The following is a 14,732-nucleotide window of genomic DNA, read 5'->3' as shown; positions in this document are numbered from 1 at the left end:
CGCAATTTGCGAACTTCGGTATTCGCGGTAATAGCTGAGCTGTAAATTTAATGAGTGAAAGCGAGAACGAAATGTGGTGACCGGACCAAAGTTGTGGACCGGTACGCCCGTCTGTTGGGATTATAACACATGTCTGAAGTAGCCCTTGTAAAGGACCTCGACTCGAAAACGTCAAAAATGTCAAAATAAGTTCAGCTGTTGAGAGGGTTTTTTGTTTACCTCTTTTTCTAAAACATAACCAAATAAATACTTGTAAATACTTTTATTTCTTACTTTCATTGTTTTAAAGCCATGGGTGATAAGTGTTAGTTATTAAAAGTTAGTTGTAGGATTTAGTTAAGAGTATGGCTTCGTCAATAAGTATATTATCTTAGTCTCCTGGATTGCAGTACTCTGCGTAAAAGTAGGTAAGTTACTTGTTACTACATAACATTCATATAAAGTTCGTCAACTTCGGGTGCTGTAATTACTGGCATTACTTTGTTGAAACTACCTACCACTTTAAAGCAATAACTTAAAAAAAATAACATGATACATATTAGAAACTGTAGTAAGACAAAAGATATAATAGATGGGTATAAAATCGTAAATAATATTGTTTTAATACACAATTTGATAATTTTTTGTCATTACATTAATAACAAAAATACATATCATGCATAACTCTGATTCCTTTCTAATATTTTATTAAGTGACTTATAGTGGGAAGTGAAGATGATTCTTTATTATTTTGATGAAAGAGTCATTTTAATCTGTTAAAAGCCAACATACACACAAATTTTCTGCTTCAGACACAAATAACAAAAAATAATAATGCAAAAATGCCTGTGAGAGAGAACTTTAAGAAAGTTGGGCCTTCATCTCCAGTGCATATGAAAAAATATCTTTGCCATGAGTCACACACATACATTCCAGTAGGAATTTTTTCTTTTTCTTCCTATATCTTTTATATTCCAATGCAATAATTGATGTGGTTAAATTCATAATACCTCAGGTAACTACAGTCTGACGGCAGTTCTCGCACTGTCTGAATGGGATTTTAGTCTATACTGTATAAGCAATCAAATAAATCCATGAAATGATTACCAACAATTCTTAACTGGCTATTAGTGGACTTTATGTCTGTGCAATAAGATTTAGGGTCGATTGCACCAAACTCACAAACTGTTTGTCAGTGTTACAGAGTTCGCTAAATTTTATTGTATGGAAAGTTTCATAGTAAACCGCCGGGTGACATTGATCAGTCTGTCAAGTGCGGATTGTGCACCTGGCACATAGAAATTGTCTGTTAACAGCTTTTTATTTTTCAAGATAATAGTTTACAATAGTCGATAGAAAATGGATAGAAAAGATGTGTCTTTAAATATAAATAAATCTTAACCATAGATATTGTAAGGAATGTTGGCATTAAAAATGCACTTTTTGGTAATAGAGATTACAAATTAGTTTATCCTATAATTATCTCTTTAGGTGGCATACATCATTTTAGAGTTGTTGGAATTACCTATAACTTTCTGTTAATAAATTTTTAATAGACATTGCCGCTGCGAGAGTTTGCCATGCAAAGGGTAACCTCAAATTTTTTGGAGATGAATCATCATCCTACCACGACAAATGCCAGTTATATACAAAAATAATGCATTTTAGCTGGATCACAACACAGTTAAGAATTAAAAAGTTTTTGTGTAAATTTAAAACTTTTAAGTTATATTGTATTGCCTTGATTTCTGATTTCAAATATTATTAATTTTCTCTATTTAAAGACAGAAAGATAATACTATTGTAAAGTAATTCTAATTTTTAGAACTAGTGTTCTCCTCAATCTTTTTTCAGTTGTACCCCCAGCAAAGTTGTATCTTAATCTAAATTAATTCTAATAAATATAAAATTAATAACAAGTATAAAAAATATAATTAGTTCCTCTGTGCCTCTATAAATATATTTCACTGCTAAAAATTTTAAAACGACGAAAAGTAAAAAAAAACTCACAACAAACAAGAGCAATGATAACATGCCACTTTGTGCTCTAGTTATCCAGAAACAGAATGACCAACTCTACATGCTTGATTTGATTCCATATGTTCTAGAACTTCTAGAATACCTGTATAGTAGGTACCAATAGATGTGGTTTGTCAATTCATGTTTTATTCAAGCTTATCTAATGGCCAATTAAAACTTTCCCTCGTTAATAATGTTTATAAGCAGAAACATTATAAAACATCAACATACAATGATACAACTAGTACTTAGCATTCGCAGAGTAAATATTGTATACTTATGCCTATTATCTGTGTTGTGACAACACACTTAACTAATCAATACTAGACCTTACCCTGTTACAATAAGGTTTAGGAGTGATCTATATGTTTCGAAGATGGTACTGAATATACTGATAACCACCAAGACGTCCGGTAAGCTAACTGCAGTTTCGCTTCCAAATCAAAATACGCCTTAACTTACCAATTTAAAGTCTAAACTCGTTTAACGCAACGAATTATAATAAATAATGAATGACCGACCGCATTATAGATAAGGTTTCCCAAGGGTTGATTCTGATGTTGTCCTACTATCCGTCCCGCTTTTCGCGGATCAAATGTCAGAGACAACGCTACACGTTTTAATGTAAAATAATTTGAATAGTTTTGTTCGCGGGTTCGTTTAGTTTACGCTCGGCCGTCGTACGTAGAGAAACTAAAACTAGTTTCCGTGTTTTGGAAGTTTTGGTGATGCGTTGTTTACGAGAGAGTTTTGTGAATTAACGAATTAGTGCTAGTGCGTTGAGTGTGTTAACATTTGTTTAACCTATACCTATCGGATCGTTTAGTTCTAATTACATTGTGTGGTTGGTCGTAAGCTGCGAGGTGGGTAATGTTTGTGTATAGGCATATATGTAATAGATTTGAGTGCCTACTCGTAATTTAGATACTATTTAATGAGTTTAAAAACTATTTCATTTACGCCAGGCAAAATAACCTGTGTTTAGAAAAACACAGGTTATTTTGCCTGCCTGGCATAAGAATATGCCAACCATGAACCTATTCCATGATGCCAACTATTAAGCGATCTTATGACATTATGAAAATATTATAGACCTTACGCAACCTACGCAACATTCGGGAGATCACTGCCGTATAACACTGTTCTATGATTTAGTTGCCAAATAAAGCAAATTTTTATAAACCTAAAGGATAGCCATGCGCATGTGGCTGCTGGTATCGCTAGCGCAGCGTCCGATAGGATGCCGTCACAACCTGAACCGAGGAACCCACGATTTTTGACCACACATATGAAAGGTTAACGATCAGAAAGTCGAGTCAGCTAAATAGTCAGACCAAGATTACCCTGCAGCGATTTCCTTCGAAATTTCTGCATAATCAATGCAGAGTTATCTTGGTCTGACTCTAGAATACATTCTTAAGAAAGTTCGTTTTTCCTAGTTAGGTACCTAATATAAAATAAAGTTAAAGATAAAAAAATAACTGTGTTACTTAATTTAATAGACTTTGTAATTGTCATAGTTGAAAGGCGATGGCCGAGGAACCACTGAAGCTTTACTGGGACCACTTCTTCAAAGCGGAGACCGGCACTTATGAGGTGAGCCACTATAATCATCATCTTCGTTGCATTGTATAACACTTTCAACTGTCGCGTTCTTCCCGTTTCGCGTTTCTTTCCGTGGCCACAGCTGGTGCAACTCAGCTGAAACGTCGGAATTTAAGGTAAAAAAAAAAACCGGCCTAGTGCGAGTCGGACTCGCACACAAAGGGTTCCGTACCATTACGCAAAAACGGCAAAAAAATCACGTTTGTTGTATGGGGCTTCCATACAACTTAAATATTTATTTTATTCTGTTTTTAGTAGGTATTTGTTGTTATAGCGGCAACAGAAATACATCATCTGTGAAAATTTCAATTGTCTAGCTATCACGGTTCGTGATTACAGCCTGGTGACAGACCGACGGACGGTGGAGTCTTAGTAATAGAGTCCCGTTTTTGCCCTTTGGAAACGGAATGAAATTATATCGCGATCGCGGTAGACACGTTTGTTGCGTTGTCCCGGCATTTTTCCACGGCTCAGGGACCCTGGGCTCTGCTTGGCCATCCCAAGCATTGGGACAGGACGTACTCTAAACTAAGGACGCTAACCGTCGGTTTCTATCTCTATCTCACGCGCATAATTATATTGCTCTCTCGCTCGCATAGGGGCATTGACCGCCGGCATCATTTTATCGTTGGCGGGATAGCAATACCTATATAACTATGCGCGTGCGATAGAGATAGGAACGTGCGGGTCAATAAACGAAATCCTTCGTGCTATGCGTCCTATAGTTTTTATGAAAGCAACAAACATCTATTTTATTTATTTCTCCCGGTGGATGATGGTCCCTATGACAGTAGTTCATTTTAGAAATTAATTTCTGATTTTTTTTCTTTGTGGGACGACGAGTCAGAATGTAAATTAACAAAAGTTAACACTGCTGATTTTTCTATGTTTTATTCGTACCTATAATTAGAAACGGAACGTGTGGGCGAACCCAAAAACATCAATTAAATTAGTAAAAAAAAATCTGCGGCATCATTTTATGTTCAATTGTATACCTAGTAGGTATTACTCGTCGTTATAAAAAAGAAAAATCTAAAATTAGAAAACTCAACTTTTTTTTAAATTCTGAAAAAAAAGACATTGTTTTTTTTAGTAGCAGAGACTTGTACCTACTCGTAAATTAAATGGTTGTGCCGTAGAAAGTTCATATTCGATTATAAGTCATGGTATCTCCAAGATAACCGTTGCCAAATCTTCTCGTCAGTCTTACGGTTTTCAAGGAAGTCTTGAAGAAGTACTTACTCCAAAGTGCATTTAAACAGATGTGTTGTTGTTGCAGAAATCAACGTGGTTGGACCTGTTCTTAGCCGAGTTCCTTCTCAGACTGAATGGCGGCGCTAATCCAAAGGAACTCATCAATTTTTGGTGAGTAATTATTAAGCTTTGAATAATTAACACGTTTGTCATTTGTTCTATAATAAATGTGCTCTAAAATGCTTCAATATAAACCAGCAAAGAGGCGAAAGTACCACTTTCCGCGCATGTGGGTTTCAGGCGTGAGTGTGGTTAATTAGGTAAAACTCCGGATAACACAAATGAAAAGTGGTCCCCGGAAAACCCTTATTGTACCTATTTATAACATACGGGCTGATATCGTCGGAAATTGCTTACTCCCCAACCTTGTATCTCAATTAACTATGTATATTTTTCTGTTTGTCTGTAGTCCCGTGAGCGGAGTGGTGACACTAGTGGGTTGTGAGTTGCTTTGCGGGATCCACCGCGTGACGTCTTCGTTGAGCGCGCACAGTTCACCCAAAGAAAATGATGTTACAGCACCAGGTACATCATAAATCATGTATATGTTTACAGATGTTCTTAGAACTAAGATACTCACTTACCTCAGAACCTGTACCTCAGAACTATTTAAAAAGAAAAGTATGTACATCCGGAATAATCCGGATTGGTTCCATCATCATCATGTATTGTCTGTGAAGTAATGGCCAATCGTTCCTTTCCTGGCCAGTCTTTTGGTTTCCTCATACGGCGCATTATTTTCCATCTGGCCTAAGCCAGACATAACTAATTATGTTATTATAGGCTTTCCTCTGCTTCTCGTCTTTTCAATCCTGCCTTCCAGAATGAGTATCTATTTCCCATTTCCCAACTTAGTTAAATTTTTGTCAAAATCCGGTTCTGACCATGGAATCCATGAGTAATGGAGGAGAGGGAACTCCTCATATCTTATACCAAGCACTTAGAATTAAAAAAAGTGTCATTTCATGAAGTGGAAAATGGAACTTCTCAAAATAAATGATTTTAATGGCATTTCTTTTTTTTTCTGTTAAACAAATAATGGCGTTATTCATAAACGGCTGCTAAAGTTAGCAGCCGTTTATGAATCAGTTGATGATCGTCGTTTGTCCCTATCTGTCGTTATGCCATAGAGAGGGACAAACGACGATCATCAGCTGATTAACTTAGCAGACGTTTATGAATAACGCCGTATTGTGTTACCGTTAGTATAGGTCATGTTTACAAAGGACCAACCGCCACTTGTCGTTGTTTAGGTCAGACTTGATTAGGCAGCTACTCGACAAAAAAAACTGTACTGTTGCGATACGAATGGCATATTACTTTGACTTTCAGTACCTAATTTTAAAAACTGAGCTTTTTATACGGTATTTACGTCAAAATCTTGTAACTCCTTGGTAATTATTATTTGTTGTGTTTCAAAGATTCTAATCGTTTTTTTTTTAAATAGTTGAAGAAAAAGAAGATCGTCCTACAAGCCTGTTCACAAAGGCCAACTCACAATCGACCGGAGAAGTGCTGCGCAAGTACTTATTGGGAGGCGTGGCATGGCGCTGTCTGGCGCTGCTCAGAGCATTAGGAGTCGAGGTACGATTCTATAAGGCTACAGCGAATGTAGTCGGATAGATATATTTTGCCGTCTGACTAACGTTCACGAAACGGCCCGACGGTGGGACTGGTGGGAGGCTGTGGCAACTTTTTTGCTAGCGTCTCTCGGGCGTCGGCGTAATATCTAGATAGATAGAGATTTTTATTTGCATACCATAGTAAAGATGTAATATACACGGACCCTGGAAAGCGTGTAGCAAAAAATTGGTGGTTCACAATTTTGCTTATTATTACTACTGACTTATACTTAGGTTTTATCTTATACATTTTCTAAATTGCACTTTTCTCCAAGTAGCAATAAAATCCTTAAGTTGTAACAGCCTCTGTCAACTCTATGGCTCCTGCTCGACGCAACGTTGATGCAACTGCGCAACGACGCTATTTTTTGGGGTGGCCTTACTTGAGATAAAAGGTGGAAACCCGCGCGATCTGTGTTAGTCACAAGTTTTATTTCTTTATAATTTCCTGGCTTTACGTATCTCTTAAGTAAATTAATCTATTATTAGATTGAAATTAATCATACATCATTAATTAGTTATAATTATAAAGAGGAAATCAGTGGGTACTTACCGGCATAGCTATGAATCGTTTGGTTTCCTGTAACAAGAATTATTTATTGCGCTCAACCTACTACCGGCGTAGAAGCATGCTTTCGCTACCGTACCCAAACAACCGAATTATACGATGTAATGAATACCTACCTACTTAACACTTATGACGAAACAATGATTGTGAACAGCTTAATGAATAGGAAACATAACTTATTAGCGCGATCACTTGGATATGAAAAATATCGATAGTTGAGTTATCGATATAGGAACTCCCAACCTGTCATTTTTCGGTCCCTTTATGTAATCCGATGGCTGATTATAAATAATCAAAATAATAAGAGGGCCCAGCCAAGGAACGTGCTTTTGTCATCGGTTATTGAAAGATGTGATGTCTTAAACATTTGTAAATTTAAACACTTCCTAAAAAAGGCTTTTTTCTGCGTTTTTTTACAAATACATACATTTGAGCTAACCTAGTAATGTTAAATCTTAATCGAACCGTTCATATGCGATTCAGACACATGTTCGGCCGATATTAGAAATTTTAGTTGGTTATATTTAGTAGTCACAGGATAATGATTAAGTATTTATAATTAATAATTGCAATCTAAATAGATCGCTGTGTAAAACGTACTATTACATTATGTAATCGTTCTAATCTTATCATAACGTAAATAGTTCATATCTCGATGCATAGCGCACTTCTCAATACAATGTATATTATGTATAACATAATAAACACGTTATTATCATTAGATAAGCATAGCTACTGGGTCGGCTGGATATTTGTAGGATATGAGAATTTATTTTACTATATTTTTTCATAGATGCCTGATGTTGGGGTAGTCGTTTTAGTAAAAATAGAAATATAGTATTTTATTGAAATAGTATATCTGACTATATCCCTCCAGAAAATAAAATTTGTAAATGTATGCCCCTTCACTTCACCGTCGGCCATAGCAACTACGAGCTCTTTCCGGTGCATGAAATGCATTAATCGAAACTTATAGACTGGTTCAACGCACTTTAACTGTGACGTTATTTATGAAAAGGGACCTTATTGTCGATGGTGGTTACGCCATTATTAACGATGCTCCGATATAAATTGCTTTTTTATTTATTTATTTGACATTTAGATTTTATTCTAGAAACATTCTAGACTAGTATTTTTTTATACAATTTTTTTCATGTTTGACGATCCTTTTGTGAAATTCTTAAATTTGTGTTAAATTTGATTTGTATAATAATCCAATATTATTATGGAATAATGACATCAATAAATTGCTCTGATAATTAGCTTAAGATAATATTTATGTTAACGATTCATAAGTGCTTGTTGCTAGGCCTACATGAATAAAGTATATTTTGAGTTTGAGTTTGAATACAATGCCGCGCGACGCTGTGCGGCGTAAGCGCCATCGACAATAAGGTCCCTTTTCATAGATAATGCCCCAACTATATTACGTCACAATGGGAGCTTCATGTTGTAACCGCACCCCAACACACTAAATTTTAACCACTACAAAAATACTACCCTTACCCCATAACTTAACTAAAACAATATTTAACTACCCGACTACCCCAGTAACCGAGACCAAAACCCACGAACTTAAAGGATGAAGATTACCCCAGTCTAGATTTAAATCAATTGGCCAAAGAAAATCGTGATCGTCTAATATATGGTAGGACTCCTAAGTTGCGTGTAATAACTCAAATTCTTTTTACACTAGAAGGATAAGATTAGCCCATACTAAGTACCAAAAATTATTACATGATGACAAGTAAGACACAAGTAGATTATGATTAATTTATATGAATGTAAATTAGGGTAAAGTATTGTAGAAATTATTTTACATGAAGTACACAAAATAAATATAAGATATGAATAATAGTTTTTTATAAAATGGGGTTAATGTCCCCTACCTACTGGAGACATATTATAGGTATATATATCATCTATAGCATTTCTCCAGCTGAAGCGTGCGACCAAATGAAGTAGATGGCTCAATTCTTATTCTTATAATTGAGTAATTAAGTTCCTTAGAACACTTAGGAGGAGATTCAGAAAAGTGTCTTAACACTTCTGAGTGAGTACCAGTTTAAAGTACTATAAAGACTAAAATAAGGAACACATGATCTCTTGTGTTATTTTGAGTTGCGAGATCTTATTTTACATCAACTTCACTCTCTGTCATCAGGGTGAGGACTGCTTCATTCCTATTTTCGTTCTAGCAAAGAAAGTGGAATTCCTTTGGGATATTCCTATTTGGACCCTTATCATTCGGTCATCTTTTGATACTAATAAGAAATTCACTCATTTAAAGTACAATTCCGTCATATGGCAAGTCCTTGGACTCAATTTACCCTTAAGTAAAAATAAAGTATAGATAGGCCTTAGCCTTAATGAATTATTCAAAAATCCGGAATATAAATTCAAATTGCATGTAATGATACCACGTTCCAAGTATAGCGGACCATCACCTGACTTTGTGTTACACTCAGCCAGTGCTTGAATTGTCCGTTTTCCTGAACAATTCTCCAGTTTCTAATAAAATGAACAGATGGATCTATTGACTCCAACTTGCCAAAATCAGTAAATTATACTATCAACTAACTACATTTTGTAGTTTGATAGAAATCTAATCACAAGCTTTCAGTGATAGAGACGAAAACCTACCATAATAAAATGGCCTAAGCGCTGAGAGATGTGAATTTAAAACAAAACACTAGCTTTATTTATAAAATTTATACTTCTTTAGATATAAAACAAATATTACTATGTGAAACAGTATGTCTTCCCTTAATAAATTTTAAAATCCCTGTCTAATTTAATATTGTGTTTACTCAAAATTACTCTATATAATTTAATCTATTCTAAACTCTTAAAAATAATTCTAAATTTGAATATGTCTACCATAGTTACAAATGGACTTATTTCAAGAGCTTTACTAGTTCTGTTATGGTATGGAGTGTCAGAAAATAGCTTAGCCCAAATCCCATTTCGAAAGCTCACTACAAGAGGAAATAAGCATACATAATTTAAATATATAATATCTATAGAGAATAAATAATTACATCATTAGTAAACATTTTTTAGAATGGTTATTTAATGTTTAAGAATGTAGATACAAATTGAGCAAATAGCTCTATAGGTATGAAGAATTAATGGTTAGGGTAAATTGTAAATCAATATGACTCTTTTATGAAGTAAAAGCTTATTCCTAAAATACTAAACGCTCTGAAAAATATACACAAAGAAATCTATTTTTACGTTTACTTTGTAAAATTACACAAAACAAACATATCCTGAAAAATCACACATAAATCACTTAATTCGCAAAGCTCCGTACACTCTGTAACATACATGTAAATAAACATTTCCTAAAAAAAAAGACACACATAAAATCGCATAATTTCAAAGTTCCGTACGCTCTGTAACATACATGTAAAATAAACATTTCCTAAATAAAACACACATAAAATCACATAATTTCAAAGGTCCGTACGCCTGTAAACGTACATGTAAATAAACATTTCCTAAAAAAAACACATATAATCACATAATTTCAAAGTTCCGTACGCCTGTAAACGTACATGTAAATATTCAATTCCTAAAAAAAAAACACACACATATAATCACATAATTCCAAGGTTCCGTACGCCTGTAAACGTACATATAAACGATTCCTGAAAAACACACATTAAAACCAGTTGCTCCAACCATTTTTTGATAAACTGAACATCATTAACCGGCATGCCTGACGCTTTACTATTAGACTATCCATAAATAACTTTTTGAACTCTTTAATAATATAAACAGATTGATGCAACTGACTCTATCACACTTTAATGAAAATTCACTCACCGATTCAGGACCCCTTCTTCTCGTTCAACAACAAAGTCTATGTCAATCTGACTTACGTTAGTATACTATTACTGCCCTAGCTTTAAAATGGCCATCTGCCTGATTATCACTTCGAATCAAAACACTTATCACTCCTGAAATCACTGATTAACTCGAGAGCTTCGTTGGCATCGTTATACATATCCACCCTCAAGTTGAGCAATGCTAATAAAAAGATTAGTACACAAATTACATTTAAATCAAGGAATTAATGGAACATAATCATTGATATTTTCAATCAAAATTAAGTTACTTGTTAGGATATTAATCTATAATTTATGACTTAAATTATTATTACTTACTGTGAGACTTAGTCAATTTGAGCAAGAAAGTCCTATAATATTTATTTAATTAATTATTTATTTATTTATTATGAAAAATGTACATTTAAAGGTCAAATAGTCTTTCTAAACGAGAATAAAATTTAGTTAATCAATCTGTTATTTGTTAAGAAAAATATAATAAGATAAATTAGCTCACCACCCCGCCGAACTTCTCTAAATGTACTTCAATGCACCCTGCTGCTCCCTGCTGCACCCTGTAGACGCTCCCTGCTGCACCCTGTAGACGCTCCCTGCTGGCTCCAACTCCTGGCCGAAGCTCAATGCCTCTCAGCGCGATGGCAGAGCTATGTTTAATTTACCACACAATCCATAGGCTAGGCTCAATGTACGGACGGACAGAGCTTCGCCTTACACGTTTGAATTTCCGAAATTGAATGACCCCTAAATAAAAACCACTACTATTTATAGTAAATTTTCTTTTCTGATTGAGGTTTTTCGAAATTCAACCCTATCCCCTTAAATTTATGGTTCATTTTCTTTTACTTCCAAACAGTCCACATAGTGCATATCGTGTTCATAGTCCAATCTCTGCAATCACTGTTGGTCATGCGCAGTAAGCTCTTCATTCGCGCATCGCAGCGGTCGGCAACCTTTTTATTAATCAAGTGTTCCATAGTAGTTTTTATAGTTGATGTGTGCCGTAGGTTATTGACCACTGATGTACGGTGTTACCAGCTACAATTTGAATTATCCAATAAAATTTCCGTTCCACTCGTTTCGATGATGATGAAAGGCATTTATTAGAAAATATTATCCATACTATTTTACAAGAGCATATTTAAATAATATTGTAAGGTGTACTCGGGCACTCCCGAATGATGTATAGTGGCGGTTAATTCCGAAAGCTGACTCTTACTACAACGGAATATGAGTGATTTTACAATGATTTTCGGAATTTCCCGATATCCCGAATTTCCCGAATAAACCCCACATTATTAATTATTCAAAGTATACTTTACACTAATTAAAGTTGCTTAGTGAGTTTTTTTCTTTAAATTGATCTCTTCGATTTCTAATGATAAATCTGTCCTCCTTTAATTACTCATTTAGCTATCTTTAATTTTGTATTATGAACTTTTTCTTATAAATAAAGAATGTTTATTAATATAATTAACTAATTTATACTACAGCCTTTATATATTTCCTAATATTCTACTGTTTATTCAGAAAATACTCTTGAGCCTGGAACATTCATCCACGCCCACTTTCCACTAAATAAATATTACCCAACAAGAATAGTACTTGTCTATTATTTCCTTTTACATTATTTTATTTTGTTTTAATTTCAATGTAATTAAAATGACAAAATATATAAAAACCCTTACGATACTTTACCATTTCAAATTCCTCATTCTTGTGTCGTTCGGCATAAATCTCCCGACTTTTCGGGTTTCCGACCCCTGGTATCCCCAACTCCCATAGCAACGACCTTGACCTAATTACCTCGGAGCGCACCTGGTCTTCAAGGTCACATTCCATTCAAGCTTTTTGATTATGTTAATTTTATAGCAATGTTTTATGTTTTAAAATTATCTTGACTTATTTAATTGTGAATGTATATATTCAATATTAACATATGTTTAATTGTATTTATTATATATATATATATATATTATAGTTTATTCTTGTACGGGAGCCCGTGAACCGTTACAGATTGCCCCCTTCATTCCGACCCTGGCACAAGAGCTAACAACTATTGTATCAGTGTCGAAATGAAAACTCCATATAATTATTCAGTTATTGAAATTTTTAATTCCCTTCATGTAGATGTAGTGAGTAAATATGACCAATACTTAAAAGAATCCTTATTATCCAGTGCGAACTATAAACCTAATGGTTTTCCAATTCCATGAGTCAAATCATTGCCAGCCATAAATTTTCATTCCAACAAAAGCATTTGGTTGTGAGTCAAATGTACCCTAATGGTAAAATTCTTGCATCTTCATTTGAAATCTATAGCCACATTGTTCGGCAGGCGATCTCGCTACCTACATTGTTCAGGTATAATGAACCTACAAAAATCTCTTTATTAAAATGAAAAAGCCTTTCTATTCCAAGTAACCAGCAATAACTGTTCTCCCCATAGTCTAGGAAACCAGTCCACAATCCAGCACCAAACAATAATACTCCTTCTTTCTTGGCATTTGTCCTTTGTACAAATGAGATCAATCAGATAGTTAATTATCTTTGAAATGATTCCTTTTTGAAAACAAAATTTTATATTTTCATAATCCAAAATTTTGGATCAAGAAAAATAGTACATAATATCTTTATATATTAGATGATTTTCCTGATTTTTCCCATAAGAACACAGGATGAGTGTTTAGTTCGGTTGATAGCTTCTTGTAGAGTGAATTGTTATCAAAAGAATGTACCTATAAAAGGTATGATAATTAAACCTAGCTCTTAGATTCTTTTGATAACAAATTTATGTATTCCCTTTTCCCCAATGTCAAAATCTCAATAACCACTGTCACTATTCCTAGAAATGCAACTATGATGAAACCCTTTTGTAACTAAACACTATTTCGCTCATACGCCTTGGTTTACATTCATCTGTCTAATACTCCATACTCCTTATGTCATCTTTTCCATACACTTTTCATTCTTCCTCAACCGCTCACATATACTGTTTCAGTCATAGCTGCTAGTCTATTCTGAATATGACAATCATAAAACTTAATCATTATTTTCACTAAGTGTAATTGTTTAACTTACATGCCCTTAATGCAAAAGACAAAATATCACAATTAACGCAAAACACCCTTATAACTACGCATTTTTATATAAACAATCTTTACGCCAAGTGCCGCAAGTAACGTGCTACGCTTAAAACTGCTTTTAAAATAATATGTAAACCTCACAACACAAATAATTGTAAAATATTTGGCTGTAATAGAATTTGTATATAACCAAGTATTTTCTAATTTGTATAGTGAAATTCAATAGTTCAGTGAATAAAATATATAATATAATTAAATGTATATGTATAATATATACATGCCCCCCCTCCCTTTATTTTCTCATTCCTGAAAGTGTACTTCTCCTATCTGCATCATCAGAAAATATCACAACATTACTTGTCAACTTTTCTTTATCACGTTATTAACATAATACCCGTAGATTTAAACTGTTTTGTCAATCAGGTAGCGACCCACAACTAGACCACATGAAGGCCCACATAAATCCAAGTTTTTACAGTGAAATCGAACCACAATCGAATGCAATTAAAATGTATTAAATAACCTTACCTATATCCTATTGTCTTCATTTTTGGAAAATCAGACAATGATCCTCACTTTACACAATTCACATTAGGTCATTCACTTGTTAAGTCTGTAATTATTTGCCGATGTAAGGTTCTATAATTTCAATGAAACTTTTTGTTTGATAACAAACTGTTACCATCAAGTTGGAAACGTCAAAACTAAAACATGTTTCTCGCTATGGCGCAATTTCACCTAACTTCCT

The 14,732-nt window shown here is 34.2% G+C and overlaps 1 protein-coding gene across 1 annotated transcript in view; it reads left to right on the top strand.

Annotated features, from left to right (window-relative positions):
- The first annotated feature begins 196 nt into the window (after nucleotides 1-196).
- The window catches only part of LOC134649582 (lysosomal-trafficking regulator), a 73,235-nt gene continuing 58,699 nt past the window's right edge, over nucleotides 197-14,732 (top strand). The window contains exons 1-5 of the mRNA XM_063504437.1: nucleotides 197-407; nucleotides 3,519-3,594; nucleotides 4,883-4,968; nucleotides 5,267-5,382; nucleotides 6,305-6,441. Of these exons, the coding sequence (XP_063360507.1) occupies nucleotides 3,529-3,594; nucleotides 4,883-4,968; nucleotides 5,267-5,382; nucleotides 6,305-6,441 (405 nt within the window). The 5' untranslated portion in view covers nucleotides 197-407; nucleotides 3,519-3,528. The remainder of the gene's footprint in view (nucleotides 408-3,518; nucleotides 3,595-4,882; nucleotides 4,969-5,266; nucleotides 5,383-6,304; nucleotides 6,442-14,732) is intronic.

This window comes from Cydia amplana, chromosome 1 (genome assembly GCF_948474715.1).
Source record: "Cydia amplana chromosome 1, ilCydAmpl1.1, whole genome shotgun sequence".
Classification (NCBI taxonomy): domain Eukaryota; kingdom Metazoa; phylum Arthropoda; class Insecta; order Lepidoptera; family Tortricidae; genus Cydia; species Cydia amplana.
The sequence above is the reverse complement of the archived record's forward strand: the minus strand, read 5'-3'. Positions and strand labels throughout refer to the sequence as shown.